The 15,688-nt window shown below is 34.8% G+C and overlaps 2 protein-coding genes across 2 annotated transcripts in view; both read right to left on the bottom strand.

Annotated features, from left to right (window-relative positions):
* The window catches only part of LOC120277571 (transcription factor MYB3-like), a 3,630-nt gene extending 1,514 nt beyond the window's left edge, over nucleotides 1-2,116 (bottom strand). The window contains exons 1-3 of the mRNA XM_039284430.1: nucleotides 1,987-2,116; nucleotides 1,767-1,896; nucleotides 1,533-1,669 (exon numbers count right to left, since the gene is read on the bottom strand). Of these exons, the coding sequence (XP_039140364.1) occupies nucleotides 1,533-1,669; nucleotides 1,767-1,896; nucleotides 1,987-2,116 (397 nt within the window). The remainder of the gene's footprint in view (nucleotides 1-1,532; nucleotides 1,670-1,766; nucleotides 1,897-1,986) is intronic.
* A 1,292-nt stretch (nucleotides 2,117-3,408) lies between these two features.
* On the bottom strand, nucleotides 3,409-12,570 carry LOC120277462 (peptide-N(4)-(N-acetyl-beta-glucosaminyl)asparagine amidase). Its single transcript, XM_039284319.1, has 17 exons — nucleotides 12,408-12,570; nucleotides 12,283-12,336; nucleotides 12,044-12,205; nucleotides 11,870-11,968; nucleotides 11,677-11,763; nucleotides 10,386-10,468; nucleotides 9,493-9,606; nucleotides 7,791-7,845; nucleotides 7,597-7,683; nucleotides 7,156-7,211; nucleotides 6,965-7,024; nucleotides 6,721-6,808; nucleotides 5,900-6,640; nucleotides 5,752-5,812; nucleotides 4,281-4,383; nucleotides 3,778-3,909; nucleotides 3,409-3,704 (listed from the first exon to the last, which is right to left on the bottom strand). Exons 1-17 carry the CDS (start codon nucleotides 12,483-12,485, stop codon nucleotides 3,620-3,622), a joined length of 2,145 nt encoding a protein of 714 aa, XP_039140253.1. The 5' UTR covers nucleotides 12,486-12,570; the 3' UTR covers nucleotides 3,409-3,619.
* Nucleotides 12,571-15,688: the final 3,118 nt, after the last annotated feature.

The following is a 15,688-nucleotide window of genomic DNA, read 5'->3' on the forward strand; positions in this document are numbered from 1 at the left end:
CTTCACAATGGACATTAGCGGTGTTGATGTTTCTATTAATTCTTTGACTAAGTTTCTCTGTATATAGAGGCTGGTCGGATATTTTACTAACAGAAGACAAGATCGATCAAAAAACAATCAATTATCAAGATTCTCAAGAACTAACTTAATTTCCTTTTTTTAACCTAAAAATTAATAAGCATGAAATAACCATAAGAAACTTTCTGGCAATACAAGAACTAAGTCTCATATTGCTATATTGCTATATTTTACTCATAAAGATGGAAGTTTGTATTGCTATATTGCTATATTTTACTCATAAAGATGGAAGTTTGTATGCATATTACAGTAAAGCATGCATAAATACCCATAATAATCACATCCAAATAAAACTAAACTAAACAAAAAAAAAAAATTGATGCCTCCTTGAGTTTTCTTCTAATGTAATATATAAACATGGAAGGCTAACACAAATATAGAACAAATTAATGGTTTCATTATTCTTAAATTAATCAAAAAATATCAATGTGTAAGCAAGGATTTGGATCATACTATGCTCAACCCCAACAATTAATGCATATCAAAGAAGAAATAAAACTTGGTTTATGAATTATAAGTAAATTAGCAAATTCAAGAAAGAAAACTTTCAACAATGGAATTCATGAAGAGACAAAATTCTAGACGAAAACAAATTTTTTTTTGTCTTTTTTTTATTTAGAAAAAAAATAATATGCATGCAATACACTTGTCCCATCCATATGAGAAGGATGATCCTGGCAAAGCTCTCTTGAGTTATCCAAAACAAAGGTGTTCACTAAGAAGAAGAAAACAGAAGTTTAATACAAGAAAAGAGAAAGAAGTATTTGAGAGAAAAACTCAGAGATAGCCATTAACGCCAGCTAGTTTCAACTTCTTACCTAAAATACAGTACTAACATAATATTTATACCTTACATGAAATGAAGAAAAAAAAACTAAACTAAACTTTTCTTATCAACCCCAGCGAAGGCGATACACAGAGTTGCCATTACAAAAAGCATCATATATAAGGTTGCAATACAAGGTCCAAGAGGGCAAGATCAAATGCGGTTGGATCATAGTTATCCATACTGAGTCCCTCACTGCTATTGACTTAATTGGGGTTCCTATTGGGTGCAGTTGGTGGTGCCTGAACTTGCATTGGTTCTTGAAGAGCTAGGACCTCAACAGTGATAGTGTTGTTGTTGTTGTTCCACATGAAAGAGTCTGGTTGAAGGAGGAGTGATCTTGAGAAGAAGATCCATCAGTGAAATTTATGGAGTTGTGAGGGTGTTGATCTTGAAAGCTCATCAAGACATTAGTATTCTCATAGTGAAAAGCTTGGGATGGTTGGCATGGCCATGGATGCTGGTAAAGGTGTAGGGTTACTAGGAGATGAAGTTGGTAAGGTGAAAGATGGAAGATGTATCATCTCCATGGGGGTGTTGCTGTTATTGGTAGTCAATGCAACAGTACTGAAAGGGGGATGTGCAAGAGGGAAATGGTTGAGAAAGTGAGGAATAAAGGTAACAGTACCATGATCAGTAGAGATTGGCTTATGAGTCTGAGGATCTAAACCATGAGCCAAGTACTTTTTTTTTATGCAAGAGTTCCAGAAGTTCTTCACCTGATTGTCATTTCTTCCGGGCAAATGTCTTGCTATCTGAGACCACCTGATCATCAATGAAAAAGAAAGAAAGAAAAATGTTGATATTAAACATGAGCAGATCTATATTGCATGGAGGTTCATGAAATTAAGGTGGCTTGAACCTGTTGCCTAAAACCCTGTGCAAATATATAATAGTCATTTGCTCTTGTGCTGTGAATAAGCCTTTCTTCAATCCTGGTCTTAGATGGTTTAGCCATCTATTTCTGCAGCTTTTTCCACATCTTTCCAGCCCTGAACTTGCACATCCATTTGAGATTCATTAGATTCAGATTCAGATATATTTATATCTTTATGTAGAGAGGAAGAGAGGGAGAGAGAGACCTGCTTCTTTAGCAACAGTGGGCCAGGAGGTGTCATGATGGGTGGACATGTAGTTGAAGAGCTTCTGATCCTCGTCAGGAGACCATGAGCCTCTCCTGACCTTCTGTTTGGAGCAGCAGGTGTGCCCCATCACCCTTCTCATCCCAGATGTCTCTATCTTTCTACTGATCTATCTATCTCTGCAGTCTCCCTCTCACCCTTCAACAAACCTCTTATAGATATATATACATATTAATTCATCTCTCTCAATCTCTATCTCTTTTCTCTTTTTTCATGAGCACTTAAAAAAGAGGGGCAGAGAGTACAGGTGTATGATGTAGAGATTGTGCACAATGCTCACGTACTAGAAAACAAAGAGTTGACAAATTGAGAAGAGAGCGAAGAGAAAAAAAGTACTTTGGTTGCTACTGCCGCATTGCATCCAAGCTTTATCATCTCCTTCTTCCTTATCCGATATATATCATTATTTCATAACGTTATATTGAAAAAAAAAAAAAAGGATTCAAAGGAGACGTAGTGGTAGTATGTATCCATTCTTGATAAATGAGCTGGAAATTAAAATATATATATATATATATATCCTAATAAAACTTGTCAGCAGTCTTGGTTGTGTTTATGTGACGTAAGAGAAATAATTAACAAGACGACATGCATTTGCTGAAGCTGGGATGGAGTGGCTTTCCCAATTCCCCCTCATAAGTCATAACCACCGGCCAGCGATAGGAAAGACTTGATCAAGTGGGAAACCAGTGGGATTTCTTTCACTGAACCATTTCATTCTCAATTTTCATTTTCATTTTCATTTTCATTCTCATTCTCTCTTGATGTGAGTGATTTTGCTTATCACTATCTATTTCTTAGTGTCAACGTCCACGAGGAGAAAAGAACCTTATTTCTTTATTTTATTTTTATTTTACTTTTATCATATATATATATATATATAAACAAATTAAAAGTATCTTTTTTCATTTGCTGATATAGAAATCAATCGCACGTGTGGAAGCAGTTGGATTGAGAGCAGGGAAAAAGAAATTACATTCGCACTCTTCATAACGCAGCCTTCTTTTTCTCTCTTACTACAATTCACGTGAACCACTGTCAAATTATTTTACTATTTCAATCAACTAAATTATAATTGTTCTCTCCAAATATATATATATATATATATAAAGGTTGAATACACACTTTAGATAGGCCTTGGGTAATAACAATAAATAACCTCAGAACACACCCAATTGCGCATGTTGGTTATGAAGCATATATATAAATATATATATATTTGTTCAAATAGTCCAATGGCCAGAAATAAATAACACTTGGCTATATACGTGTTTGATGCAAGTGAAAAGCTTCCATCCGAAAACTTGGGTTGGACCAGTCTGGAACATCAACTTCATCCTAGATAAACCCTTGTATCAAGAATTGACCAAACATGACTTCAGTTGAACATATACTCCTCTGATAAAGTAATGGAGGTATGTACATATATATTTGGCAATTTTGCCTTGCACAAGTATAAATGACTCGCATTCATCTCATTATAATTGGGAGATACGATGGAGAAAGATCATCACCTCCAGTCCCTGCTAATGAATCCATAAAGTTTGTGTATATATCGAAAGTAGAAGTATGACTAGCTGGCTCGCGCATACAGGTCGATGCTTCCTATCTGGAACCTAGAAGTTGCTTCAGGATCTCTGACAGCAAGAAAGCGAAATCTGCCATCCAGTGCATAATGTAAAATAAAATGTAAAAGTATAACCAAGTTTTCATGCATTTGATGGAGATTACCTGAATAGATTATACTTGTGCACTGATTGTACTTGAAATGATTTTCGCTGAAAGCGCTTATCAAATATTTGAGAATTTTGTTCATCTAAAATATCCCAACTTTGACCTTTGTCTTTGCTTGCCTCGACAATCCTGTCAAGCCAGCACATGGAACAAGTCACAAATCTTTGCATGAGCAGATGCAACATGTCAGAGATTGACTAATAAACAGCTACACAACCTGACATATAGGTACCTTGACCATGTTAACCTGGGCTAAATTTACCAGAAGTATTACACAATTCGAAGGTGGTTTGATCATGGAGATACTTGGGAGGCTTAAAATAAAATGCACGGCATAAAACATGGTCCCAACATAAAATGGAAATACCTGACATGTATTGTACTGGGGGACAGTTATTTGATAAGGTGTGCAACTAAATTTGCATCACATGTACTTTATTGAAAACAGTAATATTGTAAGGCATGCCACAGGATTTCACTGCCAAAACAAAGTTACATACCAGTTCATGGGATCTCTCTCTGGGGCATCATTAGCTGAAGTCAAGTCATAGGAGTCAAGATCATGCATTTGGTCATTATCCAACTGGTATAACAGCCAACATCCTACAGAGCAAGAATAAGCTTGAAAGTTAAGTGGAAGTTCGAGAAATTAATGAAAGCATCCTAAATAATCTGATGACTTTAAAACAGCAAAAAAATTTTAAAAATGTAGGATTGCCATTAGCCACGTTTAGCCAATAGGTGTCCAAAGAACTATTAGACAGATGTTTTCACATAACCTGATGTCATATACATAAGAATAAAACTACTCAATGGCAACTGCTGATAGAGTTTTCCACCAAGATAGACTTGTTATTTGAATGAACAATTTCAGTGTTCACCCAAAAGCTCCCAATTAGATCACTCAGAAAAAGCCCGAACAGGTTGCTTCTTAGTGATCACTTTTAAAAAGGTCAAACCAAGCAGGCAAGCACTTCTAGCAAGGTTGGAAGTATCACAAAACAGTAAAAGCAAAACCATCCCAGGCTGAGACACTTCACAATTGAGAAAAAGAACAAAGAGAGCTTCAGAAATACTGTATTTTTACTATAAGCAGGAATATTTTGAGCTTCAAAAGAATCAAAACCATGGTAGCATGGTGCGATTTTCTGGTTTGATAATGTCTTCTCTTCTCTCCTCTCCTCTACCCATGGCCCCATTTTCACATAGACCACTATTATCTCTTTGATTTACTTGGTTTGGTTTTCATCTATTGTGATATCAGAGTTTGGTTTTGATTTGTTAACAACGTGATTCGTTAAAATAGACTAGCATATATCAAGGGTCAAGGGACATTGGTTCTGTTTATACTGATTCAGTTTACTAAAGTGTCAGTTTCTTTTCGTCTTCGACTTCTGCCAGTCATCATTAACATCTATATGGTCATATTTTTTCAATTATTTTTACAACTACTTTTGAAAAAATTTTCAAACTAGTGATTCATTTTCCATTAACCATGAGTTTGAAAAGGAATGTTGAAATATGTTATATTTTAGCATACTAAGAAAGTCTATCTTACAATCAAAATATAATCGGTATCTTATATATTACGAGAGTTTATATTTGGTATATTATTAGTTAGAACTAATCTTCACATTTGCTAATATTATTATTAGGAATGAATTTGTGTTTAGTCTACACAAGCATAAGTCATTGTATTCAATATTCTGGTTTGATAATATGTTTTTCTCTTCTCCTATCCTCCACTCATAGCTCCATTTTCAGATGCATAATTATCTCGTTAATTAGCTTGATTTGGTTTGCATCTATGGTAGATAAGCTTGAATAGTCTATACCCAAATGAAACATTATATGAGTGAGGTAGATGGAAAAATTTAGAATGGGTGGACGTAAGTATTTTAATTACAATGCTAAAAAAAACAGAACTCTAAAGCAACGACAAAATCATGTTAAAAGACCACAGAGATATACCTTTTGCACCATTAGGTTCTTCCCATTTAGACGTGCGGATACCGTCAAATGCTGATGTAGCCTAGAGATAAAATGACCACTAAAGTCACACAAACAATATAGAAACCACATATAAAACAAAGTTCAATAGGTACTTAGATGCACTTACAATACCAAAGGGAAGCTCCTCACCACTGGCAAGAACTGAACCAGAAAATAATCTATTGAGTTTAGGAAATTGGAAAGTACTTTTCTTCATTTCTGTAACACCATTAAGAATGTCAATTATTTCATCAACTGCATCTGATGCCACCGGTAAAGATATGGAAGTTTGAACTGGATCACAAGCCAGGAGAACACGCACTTGGTCTGTATCATCCAATTCTCCCTTTAAGGAAATAGCAGAGAGTAATTCCTTGATCCAAGGCATCATCTTTTTGGTAGATTGCATTCCCTTTAAATTTAAGAAAGATTTCCGGGACTTGAAAGGAGATGCTCTAAGATTCTCCAGCATGCCTTTCAGAATCTTTAGAATTTGCAAGGATTCTGCTTTTGAAAGCTCATTATCTATAGCATGGCATATAAAAAGAGATAAAGCATTATAAATGCTTTTGACATGGCTATCCACACATAATCTGACTGGGCATGCAGAAGAACTTAAAGAGTCAGTAGTGCCCAATTCAGATCTTGCCATTCGCCATTCAGAGGCCCCACTTCGTCTCCCTGGAAGTGATACAGAAGCATCCACTAGAAGATGGACCTCTTTCTCTAGTTCTTCTGCTTCCTTACAATCACGATTTTCAAGTGCTCTAAGTTCTTCAGATGAATATCTACTACGACATTCATTTGTAATAGAAGAAAGAACAGCAGAGGCGACATCTTCTGTTGTCAGGTTTCTTCGTGACAGAACCTGAAACCAAGAAGAGTAAAATATATATTGAAGACAAGAAGGACTTGAGAATTGTCTTTCAAGACATGATGAGATATTACCTCATGCCACTTCCTTGTGTATCGCTTCGTGACATCATAAACTCCATTCTTTGAGATGGCAATTACATAATCCAGACTCTTTTTCCAGCTTCAAGAAATGCTTATGACTTAGTATCTATTTAGCCAAAGATGATTAATTGAATTTCAAAATGTGAGAAATGTTAAATGGCTGGTAGATTAGACTTTTCACATATAATGTTTTCTGCAAGATAAGCAATTCAAAATTCAAGAATAAGAAAGGTACCCTTTCTCATATAACAGAGGATTATCACATACGGCTTCACATGGATCAAGATGCATCCATCTGTATCATCATATATGATAAATGTTAAAAGCAGAATTGAATGGATAATTGTTACACAACATTAAGTAGCATAATCACAATACTAAAAGGAAAAGGAAAACAGGAAAGATGAGAAGAACATAGGTTTTTACCTCCCCAAGAAATTTGAAAAACACTCGGTCCACACATGATCAGTGAAGTCCAGTATCTGGAAAATACAAAGTAAATTAGAAACAAAAACTGCAATCATTTCTAAAAGACTGCAGGAGATAATCCACTCTGATCATAAGGACATCATGCTGCATACATCTTCAGAAGGGAGAATTACAATATCTGGTGGTAAAAGATTTATTGGGAATTGGAAATAACTAAAAACTTCAAAATATTACTTCAACAGTATTTTCTGAGCTATCCGCATTTAGAACTATCAACACTGCTAACATGCCTCAATCATCCTGTCACTTTGCACCATTGAAGGCCAGTGACTTAAACAGAATAAGTCAAACAGTGAATAGTGAATAGAAGAACAAGTGAAGTACAAGCCAAAAAGCAAATAAGCAACATGTGCCAGCATCATTAAGATGTCAACTAACCAAACGAGATTCATAGCCGAAAGCTCGGCAATAGAGTGTAAAACAATTGGCCCACTCTCCGCAACGCCCTCTCCTAGTTTCCAGAAGCTGGCAAAGGAAAAACATCAGGATCATGGAACAAACAACCATGTCTTGGCATGTGAAAGTAAGGTATCAAAAACCACCAATTCCTAAACAGAGGATATACTTCATACCTTCAGTGGATCATTGTAACGTGGAAAACGAGTTATAGTCAAACAACAATTACACCTGAAGTTTGGCATACAATTGTTAATTGAGATCCAGATAACACATAAGAATGACTACTAATCAGTCTAATTTAATATTGAATTCAGTAAGAAACTAAAATGGTTTATCCTCCTGTATCAAATACAACAGATTTGTATATTTTTTCATTTCTAACAAGACAAGGATAAGTACCTGAAAGTGCACACTTAACTATGTGGTCTCATATTTCTAAAAGTTGTACATTTTACTTGTCAAACATTATATATATATATATATATATATATATATATATATATATATATATATATATATATGTATATACTCACAGTAAGGAAATGCACATGTTGCCTCTTAATAGTTTTCACATCTAAAGTTTATCTCAGGTGAAGATGGAGCAACATATTGAAAGCATTACTCTCAATGGTGATAGTGGATTAGTGAATAGAAATTTAACTGATGGAATCTACGGCTTCTATCAAGAAGTCAACGGAAGTATCGACAGTAACGGAATCAGGACTTAATGGTAGGGGCTGAAACCTAAAAGCAAAATATAAAAAAATAAAAAATAAAAAAATAATAATACAACAAAATAATTATTTTAAATGAAGACTAATGTATTAATATAAGAAAATTTCGAATACACATTAAAAAACACATAAGTATAATTTAAATTTTTGTTATTATCTATAGCAAATGTATAAGATTTTCAATAATTCAACTAATAAAAAATACATCTCAAATTTGTATTTTTTTAAAATATATGTGTATATATGTTATAATATATTTGCTATGCCTCATGATCAATTTCAACTTTTTTTTAAATTACTAAAATTTGTATATAAAATTTTTTAATTTTTATTAAAATTTTGAAATCCTAGTAATTTTTATATTAAAAAATAAAATGTGAAAAAAACACATGCATCAAAGAGGATTTGAACTTGGGTGGGTTGAAAAGTCACATGCTTTATGACTAAACCCACTAACCACTCAACCACAACAACAATATGCACTTTTATGTATCAAAATAGTATATTTTACATCAATTTAAAAATAGAAAAATAGTGCCTGAAAAGTAGTGTCTCCGGAACCGAGGAGGGCTTCAGCCCCTGCTAGCCCTCCCTTGGTTCCGCCCCTGAGTATCAAGGTTTCTCTAGGTTAAATGTGATACTTAATTAGCTGGATTGCCTAAAAAATTCATGCAACAAAATAGTGACAATGATGAAACGAGCTAGGAAAACCTTGGACCACTAAATGGCATTATTGGGGAATTCTTCAAGACACCTCACAAGAACTAATGAATGTAGTTGTTCTTGAGAAAACATACTTGGAAAAGTGCAAGACATAATGCTACTAAAGGCATAAATGACAACATTTAAGTTACCATCAATAATCAACGTAACAGAAAAATGCTTGTAATGTCATTTACATGTTATTTCACATCATTATAACAATAAGAAACTGGGTCTTTGGCATGCCAATTTCTTCTAGATAAGTTGGAACTTTCTTGTCATTAGAGTAACTAATAGCCCCACATTAGTTAATTCCATAAATTTGGATTTAAATGTGCAAGTATGGATATCACCCATCATTCATCGCATAAAATAAACAAAAGTGATAAACCGAATCAAGCCCAAGCAATTCAATATGTCATGTGCCTTATCATCTTACTTATAAAGTTCAACTCGAAATCCTCCATATTTCGCTTCAGAAGGAAGTGCAGTACCCATTCCATTGTCATTGGTTCCGCTACCACAATTATCACAAGGTGGTGAATTAACCCATCTGTTCAAAAGATCCAGAGAGTGAACACATGTATCATGCATCAGTTCATTTGCATGATCTTTCAAAAATGATGTAGATTATCAAGGTAGATTAAAATAATAATAATAATAATAATAAAAATAAAGCAGGATTCATAATGAATCAAAGATCAATGGGCAACACCGAATTTCTTATAACTCAGAAACAACAAGTAGCAGGGAAGGGAACAGCATCACATAAAATGCAATGCTATCAAGTTAATCTGATATGAACACATATTCTACTTGATAGTTGAAGCTCTTGAAAATCTGCATTGTGCCCATGTGCACAACCCACCAATTAAATTCTCCATTGTCAGCTCCTTTGTTTTCGTAATATATTACAATAATAGAATTTGCTTGCAGGCAGTTCTTTTACAGAAATCTTCCACTATTGCTAATACTAAGCATGTTATTTCATATCTGTTAGTCTCTATTTTCTATCATAACAGAAGTACTGCAAGAAACCAAAGGACAGTTGAAGTTAAGCACCTTTCTTAACATCAAGAAGTCAACTTAAAATTCTGATGGTTAGAAATTGACAACACTCATGCCCACTGGCTACAGCTACACATCTTAAAAATCTTTGGCATATGATCAATTCCATAAGGGAGGAAACAGGGATTCAGGGTAGAAAATTATGTCATAGCAATAATAGACATAAATTCCATGAAATCAGAGGCATAGAAGCACGTAGAAAAGAACATAAAGATTAGTAATATAAATTAGTAAGCATTACAATAACAGAAGCACTGGCATCACCTAAAGGATTGTTTAAACCAGAACAATAATTGCAGCAGAAAGTAATGATCCACCTCAGCCTTCAACGGTTTAAAATTCCCCTCCTGGACAAATAGAAAATACACAACCACAAAAGAACAGTAAGATGGCGTATATGCAAAAATAGAAAACAGGAGAAGTATGTCTCCTTTGCAAGCATCAAGTAACAGAACTACCTTGATGGAGGTAGTATGAACTATCACTACTAGTTATAGTTTACTAAATTAAACTGGCCCAACATTGCATAAGTGTAGTATAAATTTAGCAAAAATGCAGTTATATTTAAAGGAGAAAGCTAAGAGGTCCTGGAAATAATGTTTAAGTGGCCAATATAAAATTTGGAGAAATTTTGGCAAAGGGAAACCTCACCAAGTTTTGAGGGTTTACATGTTTTCATCCGAGTTGTCAGGAAGACTTTGGAAACCTATGAGAGTGGGGAGCAAACTAGAGCTACCATGCAAGTCGAGAATAAGCAAAGATGTTTATATTATACTTTTAGAGAGGAACTTTAAGGAGATGCAAAATTGACAGTTCAAGTTTCTTAAAATGGTGGTATCAGTCATCACTAATAATTTGGGTGGAACCAAAGATAAGGAAACAAAGACCAATGACGTCTCTTCATCAAGAAAGTCCAAAGGAATTGAAGAAACTTACTGAAATTTAACATGTGGAGCATCAGTCTTATTTACTTTTGCTAAGCCCCATTAATTTAATTTAAAACTATTATAAGTTGAAAGTTACTTGCTGTGTAGCTAAATATGGGAATGTGCATGATTAACATGCAAAATTCCAAACATCTACTAATTAAGAAATTAAATGATTGAACTCTATTCATAGATACACAAATATTTCTTGAGTGATAAGTGTTTAGCTTGCACACTCATGCATGGAGTTCTTAGTTATGTAACTTGAAATATAATTGAAACACAATCCAAAATAAGGGAAATAATATCACTAACTGAATAGGTGGTTGATTACATATGCAAAGCCATGTCACTTTTCAGATACTATAGCACAAGTTATGTTCATGAAACCAAACTTTCAAACTATTTTTTAGAGTTGCCTTGTTATATAATTAAAAAGTATTATTCTCACTTGCCGGACACAGGATAATTTATAAACAATCTCTCAGCTGACTAAAAGGTCACCAAGCACAGGGGTGTATCATTACAGTTTTCAAACAACACATTCATACCACGAAATAAATAATAATAGTGCCATGACGGCTCGACCATGCCATGAAAATAGATTCAAAAAAGCAGAAGACTGCTACCTTGGCCAAAGCAACCAATGCCTTCTCCTCAATTTCATCAACTGGCACAGATTTCCTTGCCGCCTCCTGCCGGCCTGGATCCTCATACTTCGTTCAAAGACAGACAAGAAAATCCAAAAGTGATAAATTTCAAACAAAGGAGTGAAATATAGCTCTCAATTCATGAGATAAAACCAGAGAAGAAGGTCATTACCAAGAGGACCTGAGAAACATATGGCCTGATCCTTCCCTCAAACTCCTCCTTATTTTCATTAGCCCGAAACTCTTGGAAGAGAAGAGCCTCCTCTTCTGCCTATCAAAATCAAAAATCCACATTACATCCAAATCATCAAATCAAAACCAAGAAAAAAAATTGAAGAAATAAAACCTGCAACATTCGAGCCAATTCCTCGTCAGACTTCTCAAAACCCTCCGCAAGTCTCGAACTTCCCTCCCCTTCACCAACCAAAGACACAACCCGCAACTTCTCAGAGATGATTCCTAGATCAGAGGACTCGCTAATGGCCCGATCATCATCCTCTGTCACGATCTTAAGCAAAAGAAACAATAATCAAGCAAACTTTCAAAGCAAAAACATTTCAAAAACATAAATTCCAATTCAAACACCTTCTGATCATCCGGAGGAACTGACGTGAGAGAAAAAATCTGGAATTTGAGAACCTGAAACAAAAACAAGTAGATCATCAACGACGCCCATTCCAAATGAAGAAGATGAAGAACAAGGGAAGTACCTCGAATCCATCATCAGTGTCATAGTCGACGGCAAAGTCATCGTCTTTATAGCTGACGAGGAACCGGCGAGCCACCATTGCCTACTCCTCCGCTGTGATCAAGCTCTGCTTTTTGGTTGTTCTTTTGGAATCTAAGGCTTTGCTTGGATGGGGTGTGGGGTGGGTTCATAAAGTAATGGAAAGGAAGGGAAGGGAAGGAAAAGGAAGGGTTGAATACATCCTTTGTTTTGGGGGAGGGAAAAGTAAAATAAGGGTTCATTATCATTTTGTGTTTGGTTTTGGAAAGTAAAGGAAAAGTAAGGTTTTCATGTTATTATTACAAAACGCCTTATATTCTAAAAAGCATAATTATTTAGATTATTTTTTTAATTTTTGTGGTTCTGACAACTAATCAAGATTTTTGGGTTGGCTGAACTTTTGTTATTCCAATATAAAAATTTCATCAAATTTTTTTAAAAAAATAGACAAATATAATAAAAATTACTCGTAGCACTCTAAATACATAATAAAAATTTATGTAGCACCAAAAAAATACTACACATGGACTAAAAACCTAATATAAAAGGGCAAAAGCTAGTAATTATAAGAATTATATAAAGGCAAAATTGTCAAAAAAAAAATTTAACCCTCCCCAACCCACCATTTTGGTGGGTTGATGAATGGAGGGAAAGGGGAGGTTTTCAACCCCCCAAAACCCTTACAAACCCTTATAAACCCTCCTCAACCCTTCCCCCAAGCATGGGTTCAAAGAACCCTTACTTTATAAACCCTCCTCAACCCTTCCAAACCCTCCCAGCCAAGCAAAGCCTAAGAAAACAAGAGGCTTGTATCGTATCATAGGCTAGCAAATGCCCTCAATGCTCCCTCAAGATTCGTGCTCGATTAATCATGATGTAAACTCAGATCCCAATGCAACCCAGCGGTGCAAAATGCCTCTTTGAGTTTTTTTTTTCTCTAGAAAGTAAAGTTTTTTGTTTTATACACACTTATTAATTGTCATATTTAATTTTTTAAATTATTTATTAAATATTTATGAGTATTAATTAATTGTTTTTTTTTCATTTTTTGTTTTAAAATATGTATATTAATTAAAATTAACCTTAACTGAGGTAAACGTTTCTCATCATAATTTTTTTTTTATTTTAAGAGTTTTAATGGTAATTTTAATATTTATATAAAATTTGTACGTAACAATCAAAATGAAATAAAGAGAATATTTCATAAATTAAAATAAAAGCCAACGTATTTACAGTCAAGTGGCATTTAGTCCATGGTGCCAAGGTAAAATTTTGAGTTTAACTCTTTACCGGTAAAGACGCACAGAATGAGGCCATGTGGTAACTCAACGATTATGTAGGTTTGTTGAATTTGATAGCTCAATGTCGATGTGTTGCATGCTTTTTAAATTATATAGTTTAATGACTGTATGACTTGTTTACAGGTTAAAAAAATAAAAATGAAGTAATACAAGAACCTTGTGCTAGCCCAATGGTAACTACCCATGATTGTAATTGAGAGGTCTCGAGTTCAAACCTCTCAGATTACAATTCATATTTAGGGTCCCTTGTGGGAGTTCTGTGTGAGGATTATCTTTCGTTCTCCGCTCCAGGATTGCATGGCGGGGGGATTATTTTCACGAGGTCATTCAAGACCTCCGTACCCGTTTGTCTTTTGATTTGTCGCTTGTCGACTTTGTCAAAAAAAAAATGAAGTAATATTATGTTGCATTAAACCATAGTTTAACTGAGCCGTTGATTGTGAGAATTAAAAACTCATTAACTCTAACTCAACAATTAAAAGAGTCGTATATATAAGAAGATAATAAATTAACATTCAAAGTGAAAGCACATAACATGGTACAAATAGAGGTTCAAATCTGTCACACCCACCCCTTCTACCGAGGTAAATGTGGCACCCATCAGTTAAAATTCCCTTTTAACTGGGAAACCGAGACCTGCTTTTTAAAACAAAATCGGGACCTACAAATCACAATTTACAACTTTTACACCAACTACTGGGGTTCAAATACATAAATACCATGAATACTGATAACTCAAATTTGCGTGACAACCGCTACAAGATCACGACACCAATAAATAGAAAGAAAGGAAGGGGGACCCACTGCAATCCTGGACTCAACCCTGACTAGCGCTATACTCAATCGAGCAATCAAGGGTCCCTGCCTCCTGCAGTTTCTACAAAGACATTCAGGTTGGTCAGTAGTGGCTTAATAATTTCAAATACTTAAATACGATGATATATAAAATATATAAATACCAATCGCTCAAATAATTTTCCAATTTTTTTCCAAAAATACCAGAATTCTAGCAAAATACATCTTTAAAGAACTCTTGAAACATAAATTCAACATAAATCAACATCAATTTGATTTTCTCAGAAAACACAATTTTTGTGAGAGCTCGCCTCATCACAATTCAAAAATAACATAAATCTCAAATTCAAAATACAAACGAATACCCAACACTCACCCAAAGATAACATGGTCTAGAAAACTCTCTAAACCTTCGCCGTGGCCGCTGGGCTAGGGTTCGAGCCGTTAAGGAACTCATGTCCTTAACGTTGACCCATCGGTTCACCGGTCGGTGACCCCGGCTACCCGATGAATATCCAGTCAGGGCTCTACACTCCCACCGAACGGCCCTCAGTAGTAATCGACCGGCCGACACGCCACCTCAAAAAGGTCGGCCAGTGAAGACCGCCCTCTACCGCAGAGGGATATCACCAAAACAATCACCACAATAAAATACAACTCCACTCGAGTACTAATATCCATCCATGATCATAAATCAAGAATACCTCGGCCATTTGCACGAGGACAAGATAAACACATAAGCAAAGCCCAAACTTTTTAACACAAAAATAATTTGCAAGTCCCAACACAAGCAACAACATGGAAATCCTTTTTCCAGGACAAGTATTCACATCACGTAAATAAACATTATTTTTTCCACAAAGCCGATGCCAAAAGTATAACAATGCATAACACCAGTAAAGCCCAGATCCACGACACCATTCCTATACCAGGAATGAAAACCAATTCTACTAATAATGCCGATAAAAACATCTTTAATATGCTCACATGGTTTACGCAAATCACTCCAAATCAAAGCATATATACCCATCAAAAAAATAAATACAAGAATTGAATAATTAAATCACATATACATGTATTTTCACTATTCACAAATACGTATAATTATACAAAACTGATGTATCAATACTGTTATCACTGGCACATCGTAGGAAAAATAAATATAAGT

Source organism: Dioscorea cayenensis, chromosome 15 (assembly GCF_009730915.1).
Source record: "Dioscorea cayenensis subsp. rotundata cultivar TDr96_F1 chromosome 15, TDr96_F1_v2_PseudoChromosome.rev07_lg8_w22 25.fasta, whole genome shotgun sequence".
Taxonomy (NCBI): domain Eukaryota; kingdom Viridiplantae; phylum Streptophyta; class Magnoliopsida; order Dioscoreales; family Dioscoreaceae; genus Dioscorea; species Dioscorea cayenensis.